The sequence below is a fragment of the Humulus lupulus genome, chromosome 7 (genome assembly GCF_963169125.1).
Source record: "Humulus lupulus chromosome 7, drHumLupu1.1, whole genome shotgun sequence".
In the NCBI taxonomy this organism is placed as follows: domain Eukaryota; kingdom Viridiplantae; phylum Streptophyta; class Magnoliopsida; order Rosales; family Cannabaceae; genus Humulus; species Humulus lupulus.
Genome location: NC_084799.1, coordinates 172,491,252 through 172,516,005, shown reverse-complemented (window position 1 = coordinate 172,516,005; position 24,754 = coordinate 172,491,252). Strand labels below are relative to the sequence as shown.

The 24,754-nt window shown below is 35.9% G+C and overlaps 2 protein-coding genes and 1 non-coding gene across 3 annotated transcripts; 1 reads left to right on the top strand and 2 right to left on the bottom strand.

The window, feature by feature from the left end:
• Positions 1-1,346: 1,346 nt before the first annotated feature.
• LOC133790006 (geranylgeranyl diphosphate reductase, chloroplastic-like) lies at positions 1,347-2,991 on the bottom strand. Its single transcript, XM_062227620.1, has one exon. The coding sequence runs from the start codon at positions 2,713-2,715 to the stop codon at positions 1,366-1,368; it is 1,350 nt and encodes a 449-aa protein (XP_062083604.1). The 5' UTR covers positions 2,716-2,991; the 3' UTR covers positions 1,347-1,365.
• Positions 2,992-3,122: 131 nt separating this feature from the next.
• LOC133792371 (GDSL esterase/lipase At1g71250-like) lies at positions 3,123-4,821 on the bottom strand. The gene is made up of 3 exons (XM_062230271.1): positions 4,572-4,821; positions 3,624-4,268; positions 3,123-3,346 (listed from the first exon to the last, which is right to left on the bottom strand). The coding sequence occupies exons 1-3, from the start codon at positions 4,819-4,821 to the stop codon at positions 3,123-3,125; spliced, it is 1,119 nt and encodes a 372-aa protein (XP_062086255.1).
• A 13,015-nt stretch (positions 4,822-17,836) lies between these two features.
• Positions 17,837-17,943, top strand: LOC133793186 (small nucleolar RNA R71). The gene has a single exon (XR_009874643.1). It is a non-coding gene; the product is annotated as a small nucleolar RNA R71 (small nucleolar RNA).
• The last annotated feature ends 6,811 nt before the right edge of the window (positions 17,944-24,754 follow it).

Here is a 24,754-nt window from a genome sequence, read left to right as displayed (position 1 = left end):
TGTATCGCAGTTGTCCTACATTTTTTTCCTTGTTAGGCTTTAGTACATTGGATTTTTTCATTGTGTTTCCAATGTTAGAAAGAGCTTTTCTTCTTGGACCACCACCATCTTCATTTACCCCATTTTCATTAACTAGTTATTTACTTGAATAATAAATTGAATTTATAGTCATTGTTGGTTCAACTTGGATTACCACTACAGAAGTAGTTGATAAATTTTAAAGAAAAATAATTGTTCAGATTTGGTGCGGTATACGACATGTATCAACGATATACATTGTAGTTATAGTACACCTTCCACCAGTTTTTGAAAAATTCTAAATAATTTACTGTGTCAAATACTATTTAAACAATATTTTGCACGTGATTTTGTATGCATGTGAAACAAGTTGTTTGAATTTTGTTTTTGGTACAGTAAATTATTTAGAATTTCCGAAAAACTTGTAAAAGGTTTACTATAACTACAATGTACACCATCATATAAAAATTGTGGTTATAACTTATCAAAGTACTGAAAACAATATTACTTCGCTGCGGACATTATAAAAACCCCTATCAAAGATTTTTCCTAAAATTTAGTCCCTTCATTCTATTCCATGTGTTCAGATTTGATAATAATAATTGAAGAGACTTTCTTTAAACATATGTTAAATATTATTTATTTTTTTATTATTATCCTTTTCTTCAATTTAATGTGCTCATCAACTTTTAATTTATTTCTTTTATAGGTTGGTTTACTATTCTCTTTAACAAGTTAGACTGTTATTCTATTGGTTTCTAGTGAATTTTTTTTTATGAAGAGTGATGCTAAAACGATGTTTTTCTATGTTATTTTATTGTATCTATTTTCCGAGAGATTTTATAAAACCTTAAGGAGATGTTTGGTATGGAGTAAAGTAAATATGGGAATGAGAATTTAAATCCATTCTTATGTTTGATTCAAATTTTAAGGGGTAAAGTTAATAATTTGTGTGGGTCCTACATGTATTTTAAGAGTAAAGTGAACCATTTTGTACACAAGAGTTTCATATTATCTTCATCCTAAGCCCATCTACACTTTCCAAAACAACTCAACTACTCAAAACAAACACGCCTATGCCTTAATAGCTTTCTTTCTCGATGTATTATAATACTTGTTCTATGTGCTTATAATTGATATTGAGTTTACCTTTGTAACTAATGTTTTACCAAAATACAAAAATAAAATAATCTAAGCTATATTACTATCACGCTAGCACAAATCGTAAATATATAGATGATTATTTGACCAAATAGAATTTCATCTTATGTCCTCCTCCAAACCACAGAAATAAAAAAAATAAAGTAGAAGAACAAAAATCCACAAAATGCAATACTAAATATGATTTTATAAACTTAAAACCTCGCAATTCCTTCCCATGATATTACACCTCATCAAACTTCCAACGGTATCAACTAACATTTTAGCGTCCTTCCATCTATTACCATCGGCTAGTTTCTTATACAAATAACTCTCAAACGTCATTCTTTGCACATACTCATCCCCACAAAGCTCCACCAAAGCCTCCCTTGAAGCATTATTCCCATAAAACACCCTTTGCAACAAATCTAAAAACCTAAATGTTGTCACATATTGTCTATCCCATTCCTTCAAATAATTCCTCTTCAAATCCTCCTCCTCGATCATTCCTTGACCGCCCTCCGACGCCCTAACAATCCCTTCCCCGCACATTCTACCTGACTTCGCAGCAAAATAAATCCCTTCTCCCGAGCATTTAGTTACATACCCCGCCGCATCTCCCACGAGTGCCACTCGACCACGAACCCTTATCGGCCGGGGGTGCTCCGGGATTGGGTGGGCCTCCACCTTTATAACCTTGCCACCACTGATCTTGGGACTGGCCCTTTCCCTAATAGCCCTTTGATAGGCCTTAATATCTTTCTTGGCCCGCACGGTACCCGTGCCCACTGCCACGTGATCGCATTTGGGAAACACCCAAGCGTAAAAGTCGGGCGACACGTCGTTTCCCAAATACATCTCAGCACAGTTCTCGTAGTACTCCATTTTGTTGTCTGGCAATCTGATCCTCTCTTGGAATGCTATGGCGCTGGCGTAATCACCGGCTCCGATAGACTTTGCGACTCGGCTGTTGGCGCCGTCGGCTCCGATGACGACGTCCACCGAAAGCCGTTCCCGGCGAGCCTCGCCGGTGGCTACGTAGTGTATGACGTACGGCGCGTTCTTCGTGGTCGGAACCTCGAGACTCGTGACGAGGCCGGAGATCAGGGATGCACCGGCTGACTCGGCGCGTGATCGGAGAAACGAATCGAGGACCTCACGACGGAGCATTGCGATATACTCGTGGGGGAGTAGGGTTTGACCGAAGTCGACGACGAGGTTTGACGGCGAGATGATCTTCATTCGGGTGACGCGGCGGTCGATAAGGTGAAAGGGGATCTGAAACTCGTCGAGCATGCAGAGAGGGATGGCACCACCGCAAGGCTTGGCGGCGGAAGGGGCTCGTTCTAAGAGGAATGTCTCAACGCCACCGGAGGCTAGAGCTTCGGCGGCTGAGGATCCGGCTGGACCACCACCGATCACAGCGGCTCGAAGCTTACGGCCGGCGATCGATGGAAGTTTCGCCGAGTTGGAAGTCGCCATGCGAGTGCGGTGAGTCTTACAGGGAGCAGTTGTTCGGGTTGGGAGCGAGAGTGAGAAGCCGGCTTGTGCCGCCATTATAATGGATTAGTTAGGGTTTAAGAGTGAGGAACTTGAGTGAGAAAATGAAGTGATTGTTTACGTATTTTTATTTGGTTAAAAAGAAAAAGATAAAGGTCAATGATTCTGAGAGAGCACATTTGAATATTTTAATCCGGATAAAGAAACAGATATGAGCTGTGTGTTGTTTTTTTCGATAATTTTTTTACGAGGCTCTCACGTGCTTACTCGCAGTATAAGAATATGTAAGCAATGTAGAGCCCTAAACACTCATATTTGATTTCTCTAAGTCAAAAGGTATGTCTTTGTATTGCGAAACTACTTTATGAATCATTTAACCAATGTTTATGGTCAGAATTCCAACATGTAGTTGCTGTAGTTAAACAACAACCACAGTTGTAAGAATAGGCAAGGTAACTAGTCTGTCAGGTGTGCAAATCTTGGATACTCATAGGGCGGCAGAGGCCAGAAAAGGGGTGGCCAGACCAAGCAGAATCTGCCAACAAGGAGTTGACTGCTTTGGTGGGGTTGTATAGGTCCCACCACACATGACTTCTGGTGTTGTTGCAAGCCATCTCCATGGATAGGCACCCAATGGATGCACCGTACAACCCCAGCCCACAACACGCACTCTTCACATCATCAAATCCTGCAATTTCGACAAACACCTTGACATTATGCATAATGTTAACTGTAATATATTAGTGTCCATCAAATTCTGTACTCGAAGTGCTAAACTGAACTTAACCTTGTTATATTTACAAGTTCGATCCATGACTGCCGTTCAGATCAATGTCATGTTTTGGAAGTTAAAGCATATTAAATCCTTTCTACAAGGTTATATGGTCAAGATCATTGCCCTAACAGAAGTTACTGTAGCAATTAGATATAAAGAAATGTAAAGCAGAGGTTCAAAGATTTCATACCATAGCGCTCTGGTTTAGTTATGATCTCTTTGATCCCTTGATAAACATCACAGAAGAGTATATGGGCATCAGGCATTTCTTCATTAAGCTCTATAATTTTCTCCTCCAACATTATATTGAACTCTAGAACCATTCTATTAACCTTCTCCCAACATCCTCTTCTACTGTGTTCACTAGCTTCAAAGTCAAATGATTCAAACGCCATTCGCGGAGTGCACCCCAGAGGCAATATTCCCTGGCATATGATCTTCCTAATTTTCATATCATGAAGGCTCCTCACAACATTGATCATTTCAGATACCAAAATGTGTGCAAACTCATGGCTACTATATTTTGGTGCTCCACCAGAGGAACCACTATTACTATTACTCAGGTAGAAGTTGATGTAGTCATCTTTGCCAAAAGAGAGGTAATAAACGGAGGATCGAATAAACCGAAGTGCCATGTTCGGGCTGAGCTGAAGCTGCAAGAGCTCCATCATCTCGAAAACTTGGCGAAGCTGTTGGTTAAGGGACTGGTAGCCTTGGCTGCTGGGGTTCATTATTGTGGCTTGTGCAGAGCCAAAATTGAGTCCTGTCATCAGATCTCCAATGGAGCCGTTTTGAGTGTAAAATGACAAGGCATATGGCAAGCCCATCTTCTCAGCTGTCTTGGTCATAAAATAACAACAATTAGAATTGTAAAACCTTGAAATCATGTTATTTGAGATTTCATCTTCAAAACTTTCAGACCCTTCTCTAGGAAGGGAAACACTTATTTGCATACGAGGAACCAACAAAAATATGCATATTCGAGACGTGCGATATCAGTATGACTGTTACACATATTTTCATTATTCTATTAAATAACATACTACAAAGAATGAGGGGTTCGCCATGACCAGAAGAAAGAAATACAGTTGACCCAAGAAAAAAATACAAAGAAACAGTAAGAGACAGAGAGTAGTACCAAGAAGATGGGGAAGAAGATTGCCATCAGCGCCATTGCAAGGAAATAAGGAGAGATTTCGATGAAGGCGAGAGTAGAAGAGAGTGTTGCTCCCGCAATCGACAGAAGAATCCCCCAGTACGTACAATGCAGAGACGTTTCTCCTTACGGGGAATACTGGGATCCTTTGGCCATGAGCACCGATACATAGAAACCCCATAACCATGAAGAAACACAAGACACCATTATCAAGAACCAACAGCTCTCTCATCTCGCTTCTATGTTTATTATTAATACTAATTTTTCTTTATCTTCGATGTTTTGTTTTGGTTTTTCTTGGATACAAGTTCTCTCTTTTACTTCTCTCAGAATTATGAAGCCAAAACGAGTAAATTTTAGTGAGGACAATTGCAAGTTATAATACTTTGTACATAGTTCGTATATGTTACGGTTTTTAGTTAGTTAGCCAACTTTTCTTGAGTCCGAGTCTTGACGAGGAGTATAATTTGAGTCTATTTTGCAAAAAGTTGCCTATAGAAACTTCTGATTTGTTAAATGACAATTAAGATGTCCTGTTTTGCAAAATTAAACAAAATAATATCATAAGTTTAATTTTGGTCTAATTATATTTTAATATAACTAAAATGCCCTCATATTTTACTCATTAAATAAAGGAAATTTTACACTATATATCTTATAACATATTTAATTTTTTTAAAATGCTAACATAACTTACTCTCCCAAATATATGCCATTTCTAATTTTTTTGAACAAAAATACCCCTAGCATTAAACACTCTCTTCCGAGCCGAACTCTCTCATTTCTCTCTCAGTAGAATTTTCTCTCAACCTCTCAGACCCCTCACATTCTCACCATCTCTCTCAAGCGAAGCTCTCTCTCGTCACAACCGCCATCGTCACCTTCTTCTCCATCGTCGGCAACGGTAAGTCAGTTTTTGTGGTTTTTTTTTTAAAAAAAAATTGAATCGTAATGTATAAAATCAATGAAATGGGTTTTATTTTTAATCTTTATTTTGCAAAAATGTGCTTAAAATGGGTTTGATTCTATGTGTATCATTTTGGAAGATTATGTTTAAATTCTGCAAAAAAAAATTGTGGGTCGATGTTCATTCGATTCCACATCGATGCAATTTCGATGTTTCATCGATGGTAATTCGATGACATACAGTGCATGTGCAGATTTTTAAATTATTGAAAAGTAGTTCATCGATGCGCAATCGATGCTGCATCGATAGTATTTCGATGGACCAGTAAATGAAGGCGATAGCCCATCGATGCGCAATCGATGGTATATTGATGTTATTTCAATGCTTGCATTGTTTTCATTTTTTTTGTATAAAATCGATGATATGTCAATGCTGACTTCGATGCAATTTCGATTATAGTTCGATGGTATTTCGATGATGTCTTGGTTTTAGTTATATTTTGGTAAATCTTTTAATTTTGATGTTATTTCGACGCCATTTCGATGGTTGTTCGAGCACATTAATTTGATGGCGATGCATCGATGTTTATTCGATGCTATGTTGATGCGATGCCGATGGCTTTTATATGTTATCTACTCGAAAGATATTCGATGCTCCATCGATGTTATTTTGATGGTTTATCGATGCTATTTCGATTCCATTTCGATGGCACATTGATAGTTTGTTTGTTTATTTGTAAAATCAGTTTCGATGGTATATCGATAGTATTTCGATGCTGATTCGATGGTGGCTTAGTCAGTTGTATATCGATGGCATTTCGATGGTATATCGATAACATTTCAATGGTATATCGATGGCATTTCGATGGTATATCGATAGCATTTCAATGGAACATCGATGACAACAACAGACTGAGTATTTTTTGTAAATTCAACTAATTCTATTTTTTTTTTTTTGATATTTTGCAGATGCCACCCAAACGTATCCCACCGCTTGAACCCTATAGAGGATCATTATGTCAGTCGTATGACCTATAGGGGTTCCGGGAGGTTAACAAAATTGAAGAAAAGATTTGAGGAGCATGGATTGTTGGGGAGGGTGAATGAGTCTGTTTTTGGACCATTCTTCACAGCCCCTGCCTTTTCGTTCTCTGGGGCATTGGCGCACACACTGCTTTTGCGGAAGGTCAAGTCTCCACGTGGCGATGAGGTGCACTTCTTGATGGGTCCAAACTTATGTAAGTTTGGGGTGCACGAGTTTGCCATTATCACTGGCCTGAGCTGCTCCTGTCCACCACTTGTCGTTGACATTCAACCTCACCTTACTTCCTCCCGCCTAGTTGATACATATTTTAGTGTGGAACCCGAGATAGACATTAGGTTCAATATGTTGGAACGAGCTTTTAGCATGTGCGATGTACCTGATGATTTGTACAAGCTCGATTTGGACCTCCATGTCTCAATTTTATAGTAATCTGAACACAGCGAATAAAAGTTTACCCCTCGCTTAAGGGATCCAGATACTGCATGAGCACATGGGATACCAATAATTTGAAACACGACACATGTGCATGTCTTATTTAGGAGGTCGACTTCACCATTCAGCTCACCATCTAACACATGGAACTCATGCCTCCCTATTGCATAAGGGAACAAGAATCGAGTTTTCTCAACCATATCCACCAAATTTTTCTCACAGGTCGGTGCAAGAGTTGTAGTTGTCTTCTCGCTAGTTTCTCTCCTATCACAGAACCAGGACTGCAGTGTGAAGCGAATAAATTCGATGAATGTAGTTATCGGAAAGCTCCTAGCATCCCGGGTCTTATTGTTGAAACTTTCAGCATAATTGCTTGTCATTATATTATACCAGGTATCCACGAAAACTAACATTTAATAGTAATGTACATTTAGAAGATTTCATAAATTAAAATACAATTCACAATGACATACCTATTTCCAGGAAAGTAAGCACAGGCCCACTTATCAAAACTCATGCCTTCTAGGTATTGAGCAATAGCTGGGTCTTTTGATTTGATTTTTTTGAAGTTAGCGTGGAACTCGGGTTTCCTAAAAGCATATACAGCATTATACATCAACACATGACAATGATCAGTCTTGAATTTAGCAACCACATTCATACTAATGTGGTGGTAGCAAGCACCGTGATAGGCATCGGGGAAAATAGTTTCCAAGGCATGTGTAATACTTGCATGCCTGTCAGATACAAACGCCAGGTCCTCAACTTCCCCAATCGCTTCTTTTAGCTTTGACATGAAATACTTCCAAGTCATGATTCTCACTATCCACAATACCAAATGCAACTGGATATAGATGGTTATTTGCATCCAGTGCGACTGTACATAACATCTGCCCACCGTATTTTGTCTTTAAAAAAGTATCGTCCACACATAACATAGGACGACATGTACGAAACCCTCTTCTATTAACTCCGAGTGAGAAAAATAAATATTTGAATCTATCTTCCTCAGTGACAAAATCTGTCAACGTCCCGGGATTTTTCTGTTGAAGCATGAACAAGTACGATGGTAACTTCTGGTAGGATGCTTCCAGTGTCCCTCTGACATAAGAAAGAGTCTTCTCTCGGCATCTCCAAGCTTTTCCATATGACAACTCAATGCCATAATCATTCTTAATGGCTTCTCTTATGTTGTTTGCCATGTAGGAATTCGATCCAGTCTGATATTTTTTCTTTATGCAATGACCAATAACCCAAGGTGCAGCTTGGCGATGGCCTTTATGTCGGAGGTCAAGTGAGCAAGTGTGTTTATTGGTAAAATGAGTTATCTCGAACATATCAGATTTAGGCATTCTCTTCCCCCTCAATCTCCACCCACAATCAGGATCATTGCAAGTGATATACCAAACTTCAGTACCTGGCTTCTTCACTACAAACTCGAAGTTCGGCTTCATTGCATACAAGTGTGCCTTCTTCTTCAACTCTAACTTGTTCTCAAAAACCTTCCCAACTTCTATTACTCCACAACTACTCTAGATAACGTGGGGATAACATAAGAGGGGCATGGGATGTCTTAAGTAGTATACGCCGGAGAACCCCATCTATTTCTATTGTCTTGTGTAGTTGGACGAATACTCTTTGCGCCAGCAGTCCTCCGTCCTTGGCTTTCTTGATGTATTGGCAAGGGTCGTACATTTAAATTATCTACTTGAACCACAGGTAGCATCGACAACCGATCCTCTAAGTTATCATCAGAACTATTGCACCCCTCAACTCTTTCATCATCATCACCAAAATGGGCAACTGGATCGTCATTGACATAAGGCTCATACTCATACCCATCATCATGCGGGAGATTTGTTGGGGGAAAAAAGTTTCATTATGAGTAGGACCTCCCATGCATGCACTTGGCCTAGGAGCTGTTTGTGGAACAGGCGTGCAGGATTGATTATGATTTTCCATATTAACACTCGCTCTAGGAGATGGATCAATAAGAGCAATGTTCTTTGCAATCGAACTAACGCATAAAGGAACCCGATGTCTTAAGGATTTCGAATTGTCAAGAATAAGAGCACTAACTCCTTCATCATCTGTGATTTCAATAGGATCTACGCTAAAATCATTGCATGTAAACGACACTTCCAACTTTAAGTCAAACAATGACATATCCACTTTCAGCTTTGAATATAACTTCTCCAATAATTCTATGTAACCAACATCAATTGGTACGGGCATTATAGTGTTCAAACCAGCTTTAAAATTCCATTTCTCTCATTTCTGTTCCCAAACACCGTTGTAAGAAAAAATTATATTAACTCTGGAACCTGCAAATTTACAAACAAAAAAACATAAGAAAATTATTAAAATAAAGTGTAATCGATGAAGAATCGATAATGAATCAATGTCTATGAAAATCTGTATTGCAGTTCAACATCAATGCCACATCGATGACATTTTGATGCATAATCAATGCTGATGGTTGCCATATGTACGCGATTCCATTTCGATGGTGTATCGATGCCATATCGATGTTGAACCAAATCAACATATATGGTATCGATTCAGCATCGATATTATATCGAACATAACATCTAAATTATATGTTCGCCCCAACATCGAAATTGTTGGGGTTTTATGCCCTAATTAAAACTCAAATTCTTTGTAATCTCATTTTATTATCAATAAAAGAATAGAAATCATTTTTTTGACTTGGTCAATCACTTTGCTCACATGCTTTATTTTCATGATTATTTGTTTAATATAAACTTCTATTGAATCCTGTACGCCCTGGTTTTCCCACAGGCTGTTTAGCAGGGCGAGCCTCGGACTAAACCTGATTTAGTCCGAGGCTCCCGCAGGCCGGAGGCTCTATTTCCAGGACGGGCCCTTGTCAGCTCGAGGGGGTCCTGTTTCCAGCTCGCATTTGTTGCCCCAGGAGCTGAGAATGACATCCGAAGGCCACAGACGGAGCAGCTCGGGTTATGAACTGCTCTGGTCACGAGCTTCTCAGGAAGCTCCGACCCTATTGATGGACCCAAAACGGGTATGTTTTAAATATTTATAACTCGCAAGTGCACGAATCGTTTCGGAATATAATGTTCATGTAAGTACGAGGTCGAACCCATGGGAGTTGACTAACATCAAAAGAAACTATTTCAAACAAAGCAATAATATTCTAACCTAGTTCCAAATATTTGATGAGATTTTGTTTTAGAAAAATAAAAGACAAGTAATAAAAATATTTAAGATTAAATAGAAAAATTGTTTTCAAATGATATATAAAAAAAATAAGATTATTAAGATGTTAGAATCCACAAAATGCAAGTTCAATAGTATTTATAAGTATATTGATTCCCAAGTTTTAATATAGTTGAAATAAATTACACTATATATTTTTTCAAAATATATTTTCTATTCAAGCACAAGTTACTCTTTCAAAAAGGTAGGATTTTTCTTCACTTTTATAAGATATAATTTCTCAGCATTAGTTGTGTTACAACCTAATGAAACTACAAAAAATCAAAGAGATTATGTTTAGGCAAAATATGATACTTATGCTCTAAGAATTAGATGTGAACAATTTAATGAAAAACATTTAATCAAAGAATATCATATTTTTGCATAATGAAGAACTAAGTGTAATATGCTTTAACACTCAATAATAGATGAAAAATGCATATCATTGATAGAAAAATCCATAAACAATGTTACACAAATGGGAAATCAACATATACTAAAAAATACTATCTAGTTACATTTTGCTTCATCATCATCTTAATAACCTTTGAAAAAGATTAGAAGCTCATAACTAGATAAAAATTACAAAATAACATACTTGACATGCTCTTCAAAAGATGACAATGGTAGAGAGAAACTAGTGAAAAGAAGAGAAAAATGTGTAGAAGAGGTTGAAAAATATGAAGAAGAAGAGCCCCCTCCAATGGTCTTACAATACTCTATTTATAGGCAAAATGTGGAGATTAAATTAATCAAATTAAAATAAATAAAAATGATTAATTTAATTGTGTTGGGAAGTGGTAGGATAAATATAGTAAATGTAAGAGTATTGGAAAGATGAAATGTTTGGTTGGGTAAAAGAGTAGTGAAAAGTTATGGTAAAAAAATGAATTAGGAATGTTTATTTAGGTAAGAAAAATAGGGAAGAGTGAATTGATATTTTGGTGAAAACTATTGGGAATAAAAATGTAATTTTTGGCTTTTTGGTGGCTATTGGTAGCTGTGGCATATGGGGCATTTTGGGCCAGGCGAGCTGGGAGGCCCACGGTGGGAAGGCTAGTGCAAGTTGAGGTATTGAAGGCTTGCTGAAGAGAAGAGTGCGTTGGGCCTAAGGAGGGATCCGGCCCAAATGGATCAACTGCTGGCTTGGAGAGGTCTTGAGGCAGCTGGTGTAGTAACGGATTGGGCTTTGGAGTGTAATTGCTGAAGAGTTGGAATCGGGCCCAGGCTTGGGCCTGGGAGACGTGGACATGGGCCCGTGTAGCTTTGGAGGTGTGGCTGGTCCACGTTAGTGAGATTTGGAGGCTGGGCTTGCTTTGTGTTAAAGGGCCAGGCGAATCGGACCCAGGCCTGGGATATGTGATGCTCGGCAGGTGGAATTGGACCCGTGGGAGAAGCATCCGTGATGATATATGCTGAGGAAAGGACTGCTTGGTGGCGACAGCTGGCGAATTGCAAGGATTGAGCTGCCTGGCGTGGACTGAGGTGATTGGCTGAAGATGAGGAGGCGTGAGCTTGCTTCACACGGCTGGGAGTAAATGTATGGCTGCTGGACATGAGCTGATGCAAGAAGTGGAACGGGCCTGACCGTGGGCTTGGTGGTAGAGAATGGCTTTTGGGCCTTTAAAAAATGCTACTTTTCTTGCTTTCTCTTGAAAATGCCACACTTTTCTTCATTCTTTTTCTTACTTTTTAAAGTCCAAACTTGCAATAACTTCCCTACCAAATAAATTATAAACTAAATTAAAATTAAATATTTTCATTAATAAAATATATCATATAACTCCAATGAAAATATTAATTAAAATTTAATTTACATAACATTTATTTTCAATAAAACCATATTTTTAGCATTCAACTAACAACACTAATTTCAACTAATTAAATTACAACATAAAACAATAAAATATCTATAAAAACATATAAAAATCTAGAAAACAACAATAAGACTAATAAATTAAAAATTACATAAAAACTTAATAAGTTAATTAAAAACTCAAGAACTAAGCAACAATTAGCATATAAAAAGTGGTAAAATAACTCTATTTTGTAGAGTTATCACACCCCCAAACTTAATATTTTGCTAGTCCTCGAGCAAAAGAAAAATTAAAAATACACACACATTTTTTTTTTTTTATATTTGGTGATATCAAAAGTGTCCTCAAAGATTGCACATTGAAAATAATTTATAAAAAATATGAATCAAAATTAACCTTATGTAATTAATTCCATAGTCAATCTTGCTTTGAAAATATATTTTAAATTAGAAGTCCAAAACTATTTATCAAGTTATTATGTGAATTTTGGAAAAATTGTGGTAATAAACTATTTATTTCACATATTATGATGAATAATTTTTTTCAAAATATCAATTGTTTTTTTAAGCAAAATTGACCCAAGAATTAAACACAAAGCTTAAGAAAGATCCATATATTTTTTAAACTAAAATCAAACTCAATCAAGGGTATTATCATAGGAAAAACGGATATCACCAAAAGGGTTTTTTCTTTGTTTTTTTTGTTTTTTTAATTTTTAGATAGAAAATAAAGTGCAAAAGTACAAAACTATATATAAATATATATTACTAGAGAGATAATATATTTTTTTTGTTTTTTTAATAGAAATTCTACCCAAAAAAAAAAAAAATTCTACCATTTTCAACACATGAAAGAAGTAACCAAAGAAACCCACTACCCCCAAACTTAAATTATGCATTGTCCTCAATGTATCAAAATACAAATATAAATTGAAGTGTGAAAGAGTTGAGAGTTTAGAATGGTCGTACCTCATCATAGAGCATGTCAAGAGTGCACAAAAAAAAAGAAACAAAAATCAAAACAAGAAGTTAACCTAAACACATAAATAAAACACACATTTACCAATAATTGATGAGAGCGATCAAGGACCATGGTAAATAGGATCCTCAAGAAGGATTTCATCCACTTTAGCAGTTTTCAATTCTAAAAATGGTTTCAATTTTTGTCCATTCACTTTGAATACATTACCATTATTAGGATTTTCAATTTCAATGGCTCCATGTGGAAAAACAGTGCGAACAATGTATGGACCTACCCACCTAGAGCGTAACTTCCCCGGGAAGAGATGCAAACGAGAATTGTATAAAAGGACTTTTTGACCGGGAGAGAAATCTTTTCGCAAAATGTTTTTGTCATGGTAAATCTTCATTCGATCCTTATATTTTTTGGAATAGTCATATGCATCATGCCTAAGCTCTTCTAACTCATTTAATTGAAGCTTTCTTTTCTCACCCGCTTTGTCTAACGAAAAATTCAATTGCTTAATTGCCCAATAGGCTCTATGTTCTAGCTCAACGGGTAAGTGACATGCCTTTCCATACACAAGTCTATAAAGAGACATTCCAATGGGTGTTTTGTATGCAATCCTATATGCCCATAATGCATCAATGAGTCTTAAGGACCAATCTTTCCTAGTTGGATTGACAGTTTTCTCTAAGATGTGCTTAATTTCCCTATTTGATATTTCAACTTGACCACTAGTTTGTGGGTGATAAGGTGTAGTGACTTTATGTGTAATACCATATTGTTTCATTAAATGCTCAAAAGATCTATTACAAAAGTGTGTACCGTTATCACTAATGATAGCACGTGGTGAGCCAAAACGGGAGAAAATATTTTCTTTCAAAAACTTAAGCACAACTTTATGGTCATTTGTGTGGCATGCAACAGCTTCAACCCATTTAGACACATAATCAACACCAACAAGAATGTACAAGTTACCAAAAGAGTTAGGAAATGGACCCATAAAATCAATGCCCCAAACATCAAATATTTCAACTATAAGGATAGGATTCAAAGGCATCATGTTTCTTCTAGTTACACTCCCTAACATTTGACAACGTTCACAAGATTTGCAATAAACATAAGTGTCATGAAAAATAGTAGGCCAATAAAATCCACATTGTAAAATTTTCAAAGCAGTTTTCTTACCACTAAAATGTCCACCACATGCATGATCATGACAAAAAGATATGATTTTAAGTTGATCACAATTTGGAATGCATCTCCTTATTATTTGATCAGGAAAATATTTAAACAGATAAGGATCATCCCACATGAAATTTTTCACTTCAGAATAAAATTTAGATTTGTCATGCTTAGACCAATGAGAAGGAATTTCACCAGTGACCAAATAATTCACAATGTCAGCATACCAAGGCAAAGAAGATACATGCATGAGTTGTTCATCAGGAAAAGTTTCAGTTATAGTGGTGGATTCATTATTAGTCTCAACAACAATTCTAGACAAATGATCAGCAACAACATTTTCAGAACCTTTTTTATCTCGTATCTCTAAATCAAATTCTTGTAAAAGCAAGATCCAACGAATTAAGCGAGATTTAGCATCTTTTTTCGACAAGAGATATTTCAATGCAGCATGATCAGAATAGACAATTATTTTAGATCCTAACAAATAAGACCTAAATTTCTCCAATGCAAACACAACAGCAAGCAATTCTTTTTCAGTTGTAGAATAATTTAATTGAGCATCGTTCAAAGTTTTGCTAGCATAGTAGATTACATGAGGTAACTTGTTAATTCTTTGTCCTAGAACAGCACCAATAGCATAATCAGAAGCATCACACATTATTTCAAAAGGAATATTCCAATCAGGAGGGCGAATAATAGGTGCACTAGTCAAAAGGGATTTCAATCTTTCAAATGCAACATGACAATCATTATCAAAGACAAAAGCATTCTCTTTTCCTAGCAAATGACATAATGGGCGTGAGATTTTGCTAAAGTCTTTTATGAATTTTCTATAAAAACCGGCATGGCCTAAGAATGATCTAATTTCCTTTATTGTTTTAGGTGGGGGAAGTTTTGAAATAAGGTCAACTTTTGCTTTATCAACTTCTATTCCCTCAGATGAAATTACATGACCTAAAACAATTCCTTTTTTAACCATAAAATGACATTTTTCCCAATTAAGAACTAAATTCTTTTCTTTGCAACGAATTAAAACAAGAGAAAGATGGTGCAAACAGTCATCAAAAGAATTTCCAAACACAGAAAAATCATCCATAAACACTTCAAGATTTCTTTCAACCATATCAGAAAATATTGCAATCATACATCTTTGAAAAGTTGCAGGAGCATTACAAAGACCAAAAGGCATGCGACGATATGCAAATGTTCCAAAAGGGCAAGTGAAGGTAGTCTTTTCTTGATCTTCAGGGGCAATGGGGATTTGGTTATATCCCGAATAGCCATCAAGAAAACAATAATATGCATGGCCAGCTAAACGTTCAAGCATTTGATCAATAAAGGGTAAAGGAAAGTGGTCTTTTCTAGTAACATTATTTAGCTTTCTATAGTCTATACACACTCTCCACCCCGTTTGCACTCGAGTAGGGATTAATTCATTTTTCTCATTTTCAACAACTGTGATCCCAGACTTTTTAGGCACTACTTGAACTGGACTAACCCATTGACTATCAGAGATAGGGTAAATGATACCTACATCTAACAGTTTAAGTACTTCTTCCCTAACGACCTCTTTCATATTTGGATTTAACCTTCTTTGACATTCCCGAGAGGTTTTGGCATTTTCTTCTAGATGGATTCTATGCATGCATATGGATGGGCTAATTCCCTTGATGTCTCCAATAGTCCAACCTATGGCTTCCTTATGTTTTCTAAGGACATCTAACAATTTATCTTCTTGTTCTTTATCTAAAGCAGATGCTATGATAACAGGCAAGGTTTCAGACTCTCCTAGAAAAGCATATTTTAAATTTTCTGGCAAAGGTTTAAGGTCTAACTTTGGAGACTCAAAAATTGATTGAACATGATCTAAGGGTGAAAATGGTTCAACTTTGGTTTCATTTAAGGGTATAGATTCTAACAAAGAATTCACTTCATCATGAAAATCATCAATATGCAAGTTCATACCAAAGTATTTTTCACAAAAATCAAGTATGTCACTTCCATCATCTTCACACATACTCCCTATCATATTAACTTCATGCACTTCCTCACACTCCACAGATTTAGCAACATTAAAAACATTTAATTCAACAGTCATATTTCCAAAAGATAATTTCAATACACCATTACGACAGTTGATAATTGCATTAGATGTAGCTAAAAATGGTCTACCTAGAATGATGGGTATTTGAGCATGAGCATTTTCAACAGGTTGAGTATCAAGAACAATAAAGTCCACAGGGAAATAGAATTTATCCACTTTAATTAAAACATCTTCTACAATACCTCTAGGGATTTTCACTGAACGATCGGCTAATTGAAGTGTTATAGAAGTTGGTTTTAATTCTCCTAGACCAAGTTGCTTATACACAGAATAAGGCAGTAAATTCACACTAGCTCCTAAATCAAGTAAGGCTTTGTTAATAAAATGATCGCCAATGATGCATGAAATTGTTGGACAACCGGGATCTTTATACTTGACAAGGCTTTTATATTGAATTATGGAGCTAACTTGTTCAGTTAAAAACGCCTTTTTTGGAACATTTGTGTTTCTTTTAACAGTGCAAAGATCTTTTAAGAATTTAGAATAGGCAGGAATTTGTTTAATGGCATCTAAGAAAGGAATGTTTATGCTTACTTGTTTGAAAACTTCTAAGATGTCACTATATTGGTTGCCTTTCTTGAGTGGAATTAATCTTTGTGGAAAAGGAGCTTTTGGGATGGAAGGAAGGATTTGAGCATCATCTTTTGAAAGGTCATTCGTGTTGGAACTCTGAGGTTGGCTTTGGTCTTTTTCAACTTCAGGTATGTAATCGGGTTTGGCAATTTGTTTTCCGGACCTAAGAGTTGAAATAGACTTAGCTTCTTCTTTATGACTAGGGGCTCCTATTTCATATTGGCCTTTAGGATTTGGGATGGGTTGACTAGGAAATCTTCCTTTTTCTCTCTCAGTTACAGCATTAGCAAGTTGACCCAATTGTGTCTCGAGTTTGGCAATGGATTGAGACTGATTTTGCAAGATTTGTTGGGTGGATTGCATGAATTGTTGTAAGGTGTTTTCTAAGGAAGGTTTTCTTTGTGGAGGGTAAGGTTGACTTGGTTGAGCATGATTTGGATTTGGCAGGTGGAATTGGTTTCCTTGATTCATTTGTGGTTGGTTTTGTCTCCAGGAAAAATTAGGGTGGTTTCTCCAATTTGGATTGTATGTGTTAGAAAATGGGCTATCAGAAGAAGGTTTTCCATATGAATGTAGAGCATTAGCCTCTTCAGAAAATGTTTCAACAAAATAAGGACATGATTGAGCATTATGACATGAACTAGCACATAAAGAACAAACATCTTTTTTAGGTTGCACATGAGAATTCATAGATTGACTTATTACTAAGGCTTCTACTTTTCTTGCTAATTTATCAAAAGATGTTCTTAAATCATTTTCTTCTTTTATTTTATATTTTCCTTCTCTTTTTGATGAAGGGTTGGCTCTAGACCTAGGCTCAGAATAATTCCATTGTTGTGAATTAACAGACAATTCTTCAAGAGCGTCCCAAGCCTCTTGCCCTTGCAATTTTAAAAATTTTCCTGTATGCATAGATTGAATCATTTGTCGGTTTGAAGGGGTTAAACCATCATAAAAATATTTTACAAGTCTCCATTTTTCAAAACCATGGTGGGGACATTTTAATAATAAATCTTTAAATCTTTCCCAACATTCATAAAATTCTTCATTGTCTTTTTGATAAAATTCGGAGATTTCTCTTCTTAAACTATCAGTTTTGGACATGGGGAAAAATTTAGCAAGAAATTTATTAAAAAGTTGATCCCAAGTAGTGATGGTTCCAGTTGGAAGTGAGTTTAACCAAGCTTTGGCTCTATCTTTTAAAGAAAAAGGAAACAACCTAAGTTTAACCGACTCATCTGAAAAATTTTGAAAACGAAAGGTTGAGCAAATTTCCAAAAAGTCTTTTACATGCATGTATGGATCCTCTCTTTCTAAACCATAAAATGATGGTAACAATTGAATGATTGATGGTTTAAGTTCAAAATGAGTGGCATTAGTAGTGGGCAAAACAATTCATGATGGGGCATTAGATGAAATAGGTGAAAAGTATTCAAGAAGAGTTTTTTCTTGCACAACATTAGGTTCTTGTTCCATTATGCTTAAATTTTCAAAAACACTTTCAATTTCACGTACAGACACTAATTTTTTCACCAAACGATTTTTTGAATTACGATGCCACTGATGCATACAATGTCACAGATTTCACCAAGTAACACAAACAATCACAAGAAAACAAATTTCTGATGTGGAAGATCAGTTAGAACCACAACCACAGAGCATACTTATAACAAGAAGAGATTACAATATTAATATAAATATATAATTTTTTTGTTATGATTTTTATGATTTTTTTTTTTTTTTTTTTAACTTGTTCCCAGGCTTATTTGATTCCACTTACTCACAACTTAATAACAATTCCCCGAGGTTAATTAATAAGCGTGGATGAGAACTTTGCCAAATTTCCTTTAAGCAAAAATTGCTTATGTTGAAAGAACAAGCTTTGTTTTTTTTAGTTTTTTTTTCAAGTATTTTCTTAAACAATAAAATTACAACTAACTAAATGCGATAATTAAGAAGAAATAAAATAAAATGACAATAGCAATAGTAAATAGTTATATAAAAATTAGGAGGCACTTATGCCATCAACTAAATGATCAACAAAAAATAAAATTAGGAGACACTAATGCCATCAATCAACAATAATAATAATAATAATAATAAAACTTAGGAGGCACTAGTGCCATCAACTAAGATAAATAAAAATAAATAAAATAAAATAAAAGTTAGGAGGCACTAATGCCATCACTAGAAGAGATAAATTGCTCAAGTATGTAGGAGGCAAAAATTGCACTCAACTATCAAGTATTTAGGAGGCACTAATGCACTCAACTAATAAGTAAGTAGGAGGCACTAAATGTCATCAACTACCAAGATATATATATATATATAATATAATATATAACAATATAAATATATTTATATAATATAAATAATATATATAATATAATATATAACAATATAAATAAATATATATAACTTTCTTTTTTTTCTTTTTTCGATTTTTACTCTTTTTTTTCGATTTTTTTTATAGATATATATATAATTTTTTTTACTTTGCTTTTTAAAGATAATTGTGCAAATAAAAAAAATAAATAACTAGTAGAAGAATTTTACTTACCTTGTAGAAAGATCGTTTCTTTCTTGCAACTCCCCGTAGAAGAATTGGGAAGTCAACACGCAAGATAAACGTGCATATTCCTGCCATCACGTGTCCGATATCCCCCTGACTTCTCGGACACGCAGCAGGAACGTGCGTATTCAGACACCCACGGACAAGTTAGGCCGTGCGGCCCATTATCTCCTTCCATACTGATTAGACCACACTTGTGTGTCAGGTTTAGGAATTAATCATGAATGTCACAGATTTGATATGACAAATGGTAAGGTCACGGGATGACCTCCCTACCAACTTCCAGGTGCCTTCTCCTATAAATAAGGAGACCCTGGGAGTTGATAGGGGTTGGAAAAAATAGTCTTTGAAGAACTATATACTTTGTAAACCAAATACCCAGAGAATATCAATAATATTGATTAGTGGAGTAGAAGGATTTTAACCTTCGAACTACTTAAAAATGTGTCTTGAGTCACCTAGTTCTGGCACAAAGATTTCATATCTGCGACGGTTCTATTTTTAGTGCTAATCTCTTTCTCTTCTTCTCTTAATTACCTGTTGCCGAAGAACCGCGTCAACAAATCCCGAGCATATAACTAATCTTATTTATAGTGACATAATCACAGTGGAATATAAATATGATTATATGTTCAAAATAAGTTAGTCATACGATTAGTCAGTGCACAGGATTTACACTGACTTGCTAAGCTACGATATGATCTACTTACACATCATAGTGTTATGTTCTTTCCAGAACATTAGCAAAGTAGATAAGATCGGATGTATTTGTTACATCGGACAAGACTGATATTGACAATTGATAAGATAAGTAAATATACCGTTATTATCTAGTTAAGCAAGTCTAGTAGTGGAAAGTTCTAGTCATATCATATAGTTGACCGTAGGTCAAATTCAATCTCAATTCTAAGTGGTTAGTATTCTAACTAATTGTATTATTTGAGTTCTTTGACTTGTTTGTTATCAGCTTACCCTACAAACTAGTCCATACTTACATCTTGGGAACTCAGTAGTATAATTGAGTGAGAGTGTTAATCATAGATATGAATATCTATAGCTTCTGATGAAGAAGTGAATGATGGTTTCTTTTTAGTTTGGTTCAAAGTGTTAAATGATAGAGATCTCATTTCAGTAATTAAATTAGTTTACTGAAATATCATTTACAAAGAACTAAGTGTTTTAAGGATAAAATACACTGAGGGGTAAAACGATATTTTAGTCATATCTCATTGTAGACCATCTATAGAGGATTGAGTGACAATTATGGTTGTAACAATGGATAATTAATAACAGATCTATATTTGTTATTGAGCGTTCTATGAATCGAGTGCAATTCCGAGTCTATAGTGGAGTCACGAGGAATTAATAAGTTTGTAAATTTATTTGTTAGATTTATGATAACTTATTGGAGCTTGATTTCGTAGGCTCATGGTCCCCATTGTACCTTGGATAACATCATCTAGATTGTAACGCCCCAACCCCAGGGACCGTTACGGTGTGCCTTGTAAACAGTGCTAAACTCGCTAATCGAGTCATTTGGGCAAAAACGTGTAACTAAGTATGATTAGCGATTTAGGGATTAAACATTTTGGTTAAGATGTAACGTTTCACTAGAACGTTTAATATATACATTGAGATCCCGAAAATATAGTTTCAGAGTCTATTACAGAAAATATTTACAACAGGTCATTCTAAGCGGCAAAACAGGGTTTAACTCTAGTTCCACTTTAAACCTCGACCGTGGCGGACGAGCAGCTACATATGTACACCTCATCACCTAAGCTCTCAAACTCAAGGATGGTCCAGCTTTCTTTTGCCTTTACCTGCACCACATAGCACCCGTGAGCCAAAGCCTAGCAAGAAAACACAATAACAGCCATTCAGGACCAACAGTCCAAAACAGGTAGGTGACAATAGCCAAAAGTCATAGAAATGGGTACAACTCCCTCTAGCCATGTGACAGTAGGGTCACCAGGGCTCAATTGATAAGTGGTTCCTTCATGAGTTTGATCAGGATAGGTGCATGGTGATAGTCACCAACATAACCATCCTCCCGACTCTAGAGTCGTAACTAAGGACAGCGTCCCCCAGCCATGTGACAAACAGTCACCGGGGTCATATACCTTGGCTGAAATCATCTGGTCTTAGACCAGGTAAGCGCTTATAGTTCTCATTGACCTTCCGGTCAGTCCAGCATTAATACCCTATACGAGTCATTCAATGCCAACCTCGATTAGATCTAATCTTCACTTGGCCCGGCGTTCACAACGCACTGCCACTTCTGACCCTTGGGTCAGTGAAACACGACCAGTGCTCAGCCCGTTGTGAACTTAACTAATAAGTTACAGCTTCACAGACAGATCTAACACCATTGCCGATTTTGACTAATAAGTCAGCGCCATACACAGGTAAGCCATGCCACCAAACATATATCACATGTCCATTATTCATAAACAAGGTATCAGCATGCTTACTTAACAGATACTAGCACATTTAGAACCATGCACAACACAGAGACTCAAGCTCTGAATGATGTTATACCCAGTACGCAAAGCATGTCCTAATCACATGTTTCTCGTGCATCATATGTATAATATTCAACAATCCAACATGCACCACTAACCGCCATGCATGTCATGTTCAACAATCAACCAACATGCATCAAGAATAGCCATGCATGTCACATATACACAGGGTGCAGTTTCTTTACCTCAGATTCGAGCTAGAATGATTTAAAGAACGACCCTTGAGAACGATCAATTTTTAGTCCTTTAGCGGTCACCTAGTCATAACCAAATATAAGATATCATCAATAAAAATGATCAACATAAGTTCCCAAATCAATATCTAGCCTCCGGGACATCAATCCCCACCTAACCGGGTACTAGGTTCAACCCCGAGGCCTATGGCTTGAATCCCCAAGCTAAAAACACCATTTTGGGCTAAAATGACCTTAAGGGCCGCGGCGCGCCCTCCAGACAGAGAGGGCCTTCCCTGCCAGACGCCAAGGGCCGCGGCGCACCACAGCCGCGGCGCGACGCCTAGCCCAGATCAGCCAAAATGGCAGCACGCACCTGAAATCTTTCCCCTGCGTTTTCCCTTGAAACCAGCCCTTCAAACCTGTCTCAAACCTCAACCTAACACCCAATTCAACCACCAAACATCCTCTACCACTCTCCCTCGTCAAAACCCAAAGAAAACATCACCCAAACTTCTATTAATCCAAACTAACCATCATTAAATCATCAACCAAAACTTAACTAAAAAACAGAGTACACCATAAAATATATGACTGGAACTCACCTCAAACACGATTTTGAATCCTTCCCAATGGCTGAGCTAGGTCTAGAATTCCCAAGCTTTGATTTCCCTAGCTTGCTCTTCAATATGGGCTCTCAAAACTCAAAGAAAAGAATGAAGGAAAACTTGTACGGGAGAGAAGGAAAAGATGAGGATGGGGCTCTCTATTTTTGTTCTGTTTCTACAGCCTTCCAAACCCCAAAATCTGATATAAATCCTTAAGGTCAAAAGACCATAATGCCCTTAAGCCAAATAAATCCCTCTAAAGGCTTCCGAGGGTAAAACCGTCCTTTCCCGCCTATCTCGTTAATTATAATTAACGCTCTCCAATTCCCGCTATTCTCAATATTCCCAAATACCAATAAATCATATCCCATTACCCTTTAATTCCCGGTAATGCTCTAATCATTAAATCCACCCCGAGGCTCACCCCGAGCTCCGGACTTAAACCCGTTATGACTAGACCGAACACTTACATCTCATGATCGTCTCATGCCGATTAGCTCGAACCAATCCACCTTATAATGTGGCTATATTAATTAATCACAACCATGCACCCAAAATACACAATTATGCCCACAACGACCAAATTACCAAAATACCCTCATAATTAACATATGAACCCATATGCATGCATTCACCATCATATAATAATATAATTCACGTAAACATGCATATAACCATTAAATACTGTAATAAATCAATTATGGCCCTCCCGACCTCCTAACCAAGGTCCTAAACCTTATTAGGAAATTCGAGACATTACATAGATAGTCTCAATTAATTGATTTAATTATCAATTAGAATTATCAAAGTTGACCAGGTCAATTTTGGATAATTTCATAAAGTTATGTAATTTTGAGAAGAAAAGATAAATTATGACAGATTTATTAATTACGATAAATTGGTATCTAAATTAATAAATAAGTTTAAATCAATGTTCAAATTATAAATAATTTAATTAATTAAATCAATAGAAAATAATACAAGCCTTGATTTTAAGTCCCATGGGTTTATAATCAAATAGGAAATTTCACGGGCCTAAAGCCCATGATAATTTTGACCTAGGGCTTCAAATTGGCTATTATTTTATTGATTTTTTTAATTAAATTAAATGGCCTAATTGAGTTAGAGAGAGTTGAAAACATAAGTCTAAAATAGAAGTTTAATCACTGGTTTTCTGAAAGGTTTTAGATTCTCTCTAAACACAAGTCATTTTCTAAGCCTCTTTGTTATTTTCTCTTCTGTTGATCCCAAAATAGGGTGTTTTAATATTTAAACTCGCAAGTGCACGAATCGTTTCGGAATATAATGTTCATGTAAGTACGAGGTCGAACCCATGGGAGTTGACTAACATCAAAAGAAACTATTTCAAACAAAGCAAGAATATTCTAACCTAGTTCCAAATATTTGATGAGATTTTGTTTTAGAAAAATAAAAGACAAGTAATAAAAATATTTAAGATTAAATAGAAAAATGGTTTTCAAATGAGATATGTAAAATAAGATTATTAAGATATTAGAATCCACAAAATGCAAGTTCAATAGTATTTATAAGTATATTGATTCTCAAGTTTAGATATAGTTGAAATAAATCACACTATTCTTTTTTTCAAAATACATTTTCTATTCAAGCACAAGTTACTTTAAAAAAAGGTAGGATTTTTCTTCACTTATATAAAATATGAATTCTAAGCATTAGTTGTGTTACAGCCTAATGAAACTACAAAAAATTAAAGAGATTATGTTTAGGCAAAATATGATACTTATGCTCTAAGAATTAGATGTGAACGATTTAATGAAAAACATTTAATCAAATAATATCATATTTTTGCATAATGAAGAACTAAGTGTAATATGCTTTAACAATCAACACTAGATGAAAAATGCATATCTTTGATAGAAAAATCCATAGGCAATGTTGTATAAATGGGAAATCAACATACAACAAAAAATACTATCTAGTTATATTTTGTTTCATCATCATCTTAATAATCTTTGAAAAATATTAGAAGCTCATAACTAGATT

Excerpts from the sequence above, each read along its gene's own strand:
- LOC133790006 (XM_062227620.1), bottom strand. The coding sequence starts at position 2,715 with ATGGCGGCACAAGCCGGCTTCTCACTCTCGCTCCCAACCCGAACAACT.
- LOC133792371 (XM_062230271.1), bottom strand. The coding sequence starts at position 4,821 with ATGAGAGAGCTGTTGGTTCTTGATAATGGTGTCTTGTGTTTCTTCATG. Across the intron at positions 4,269-4,571 it reads TCTTCTTCCCCATCTTCTTG|CTGAGAAGATGGGCTTGCCA; the intron begins GTACTACTCTCT and ends TGACCAAGACAG. Across the intron at positions 3,347-3,623 it reads AACTAAACCAGAGCGCTATG|GATTTGATGATGTGAAGAGT; the intron begins GTATGAAATCTT and ends TCGAAATTGCAG.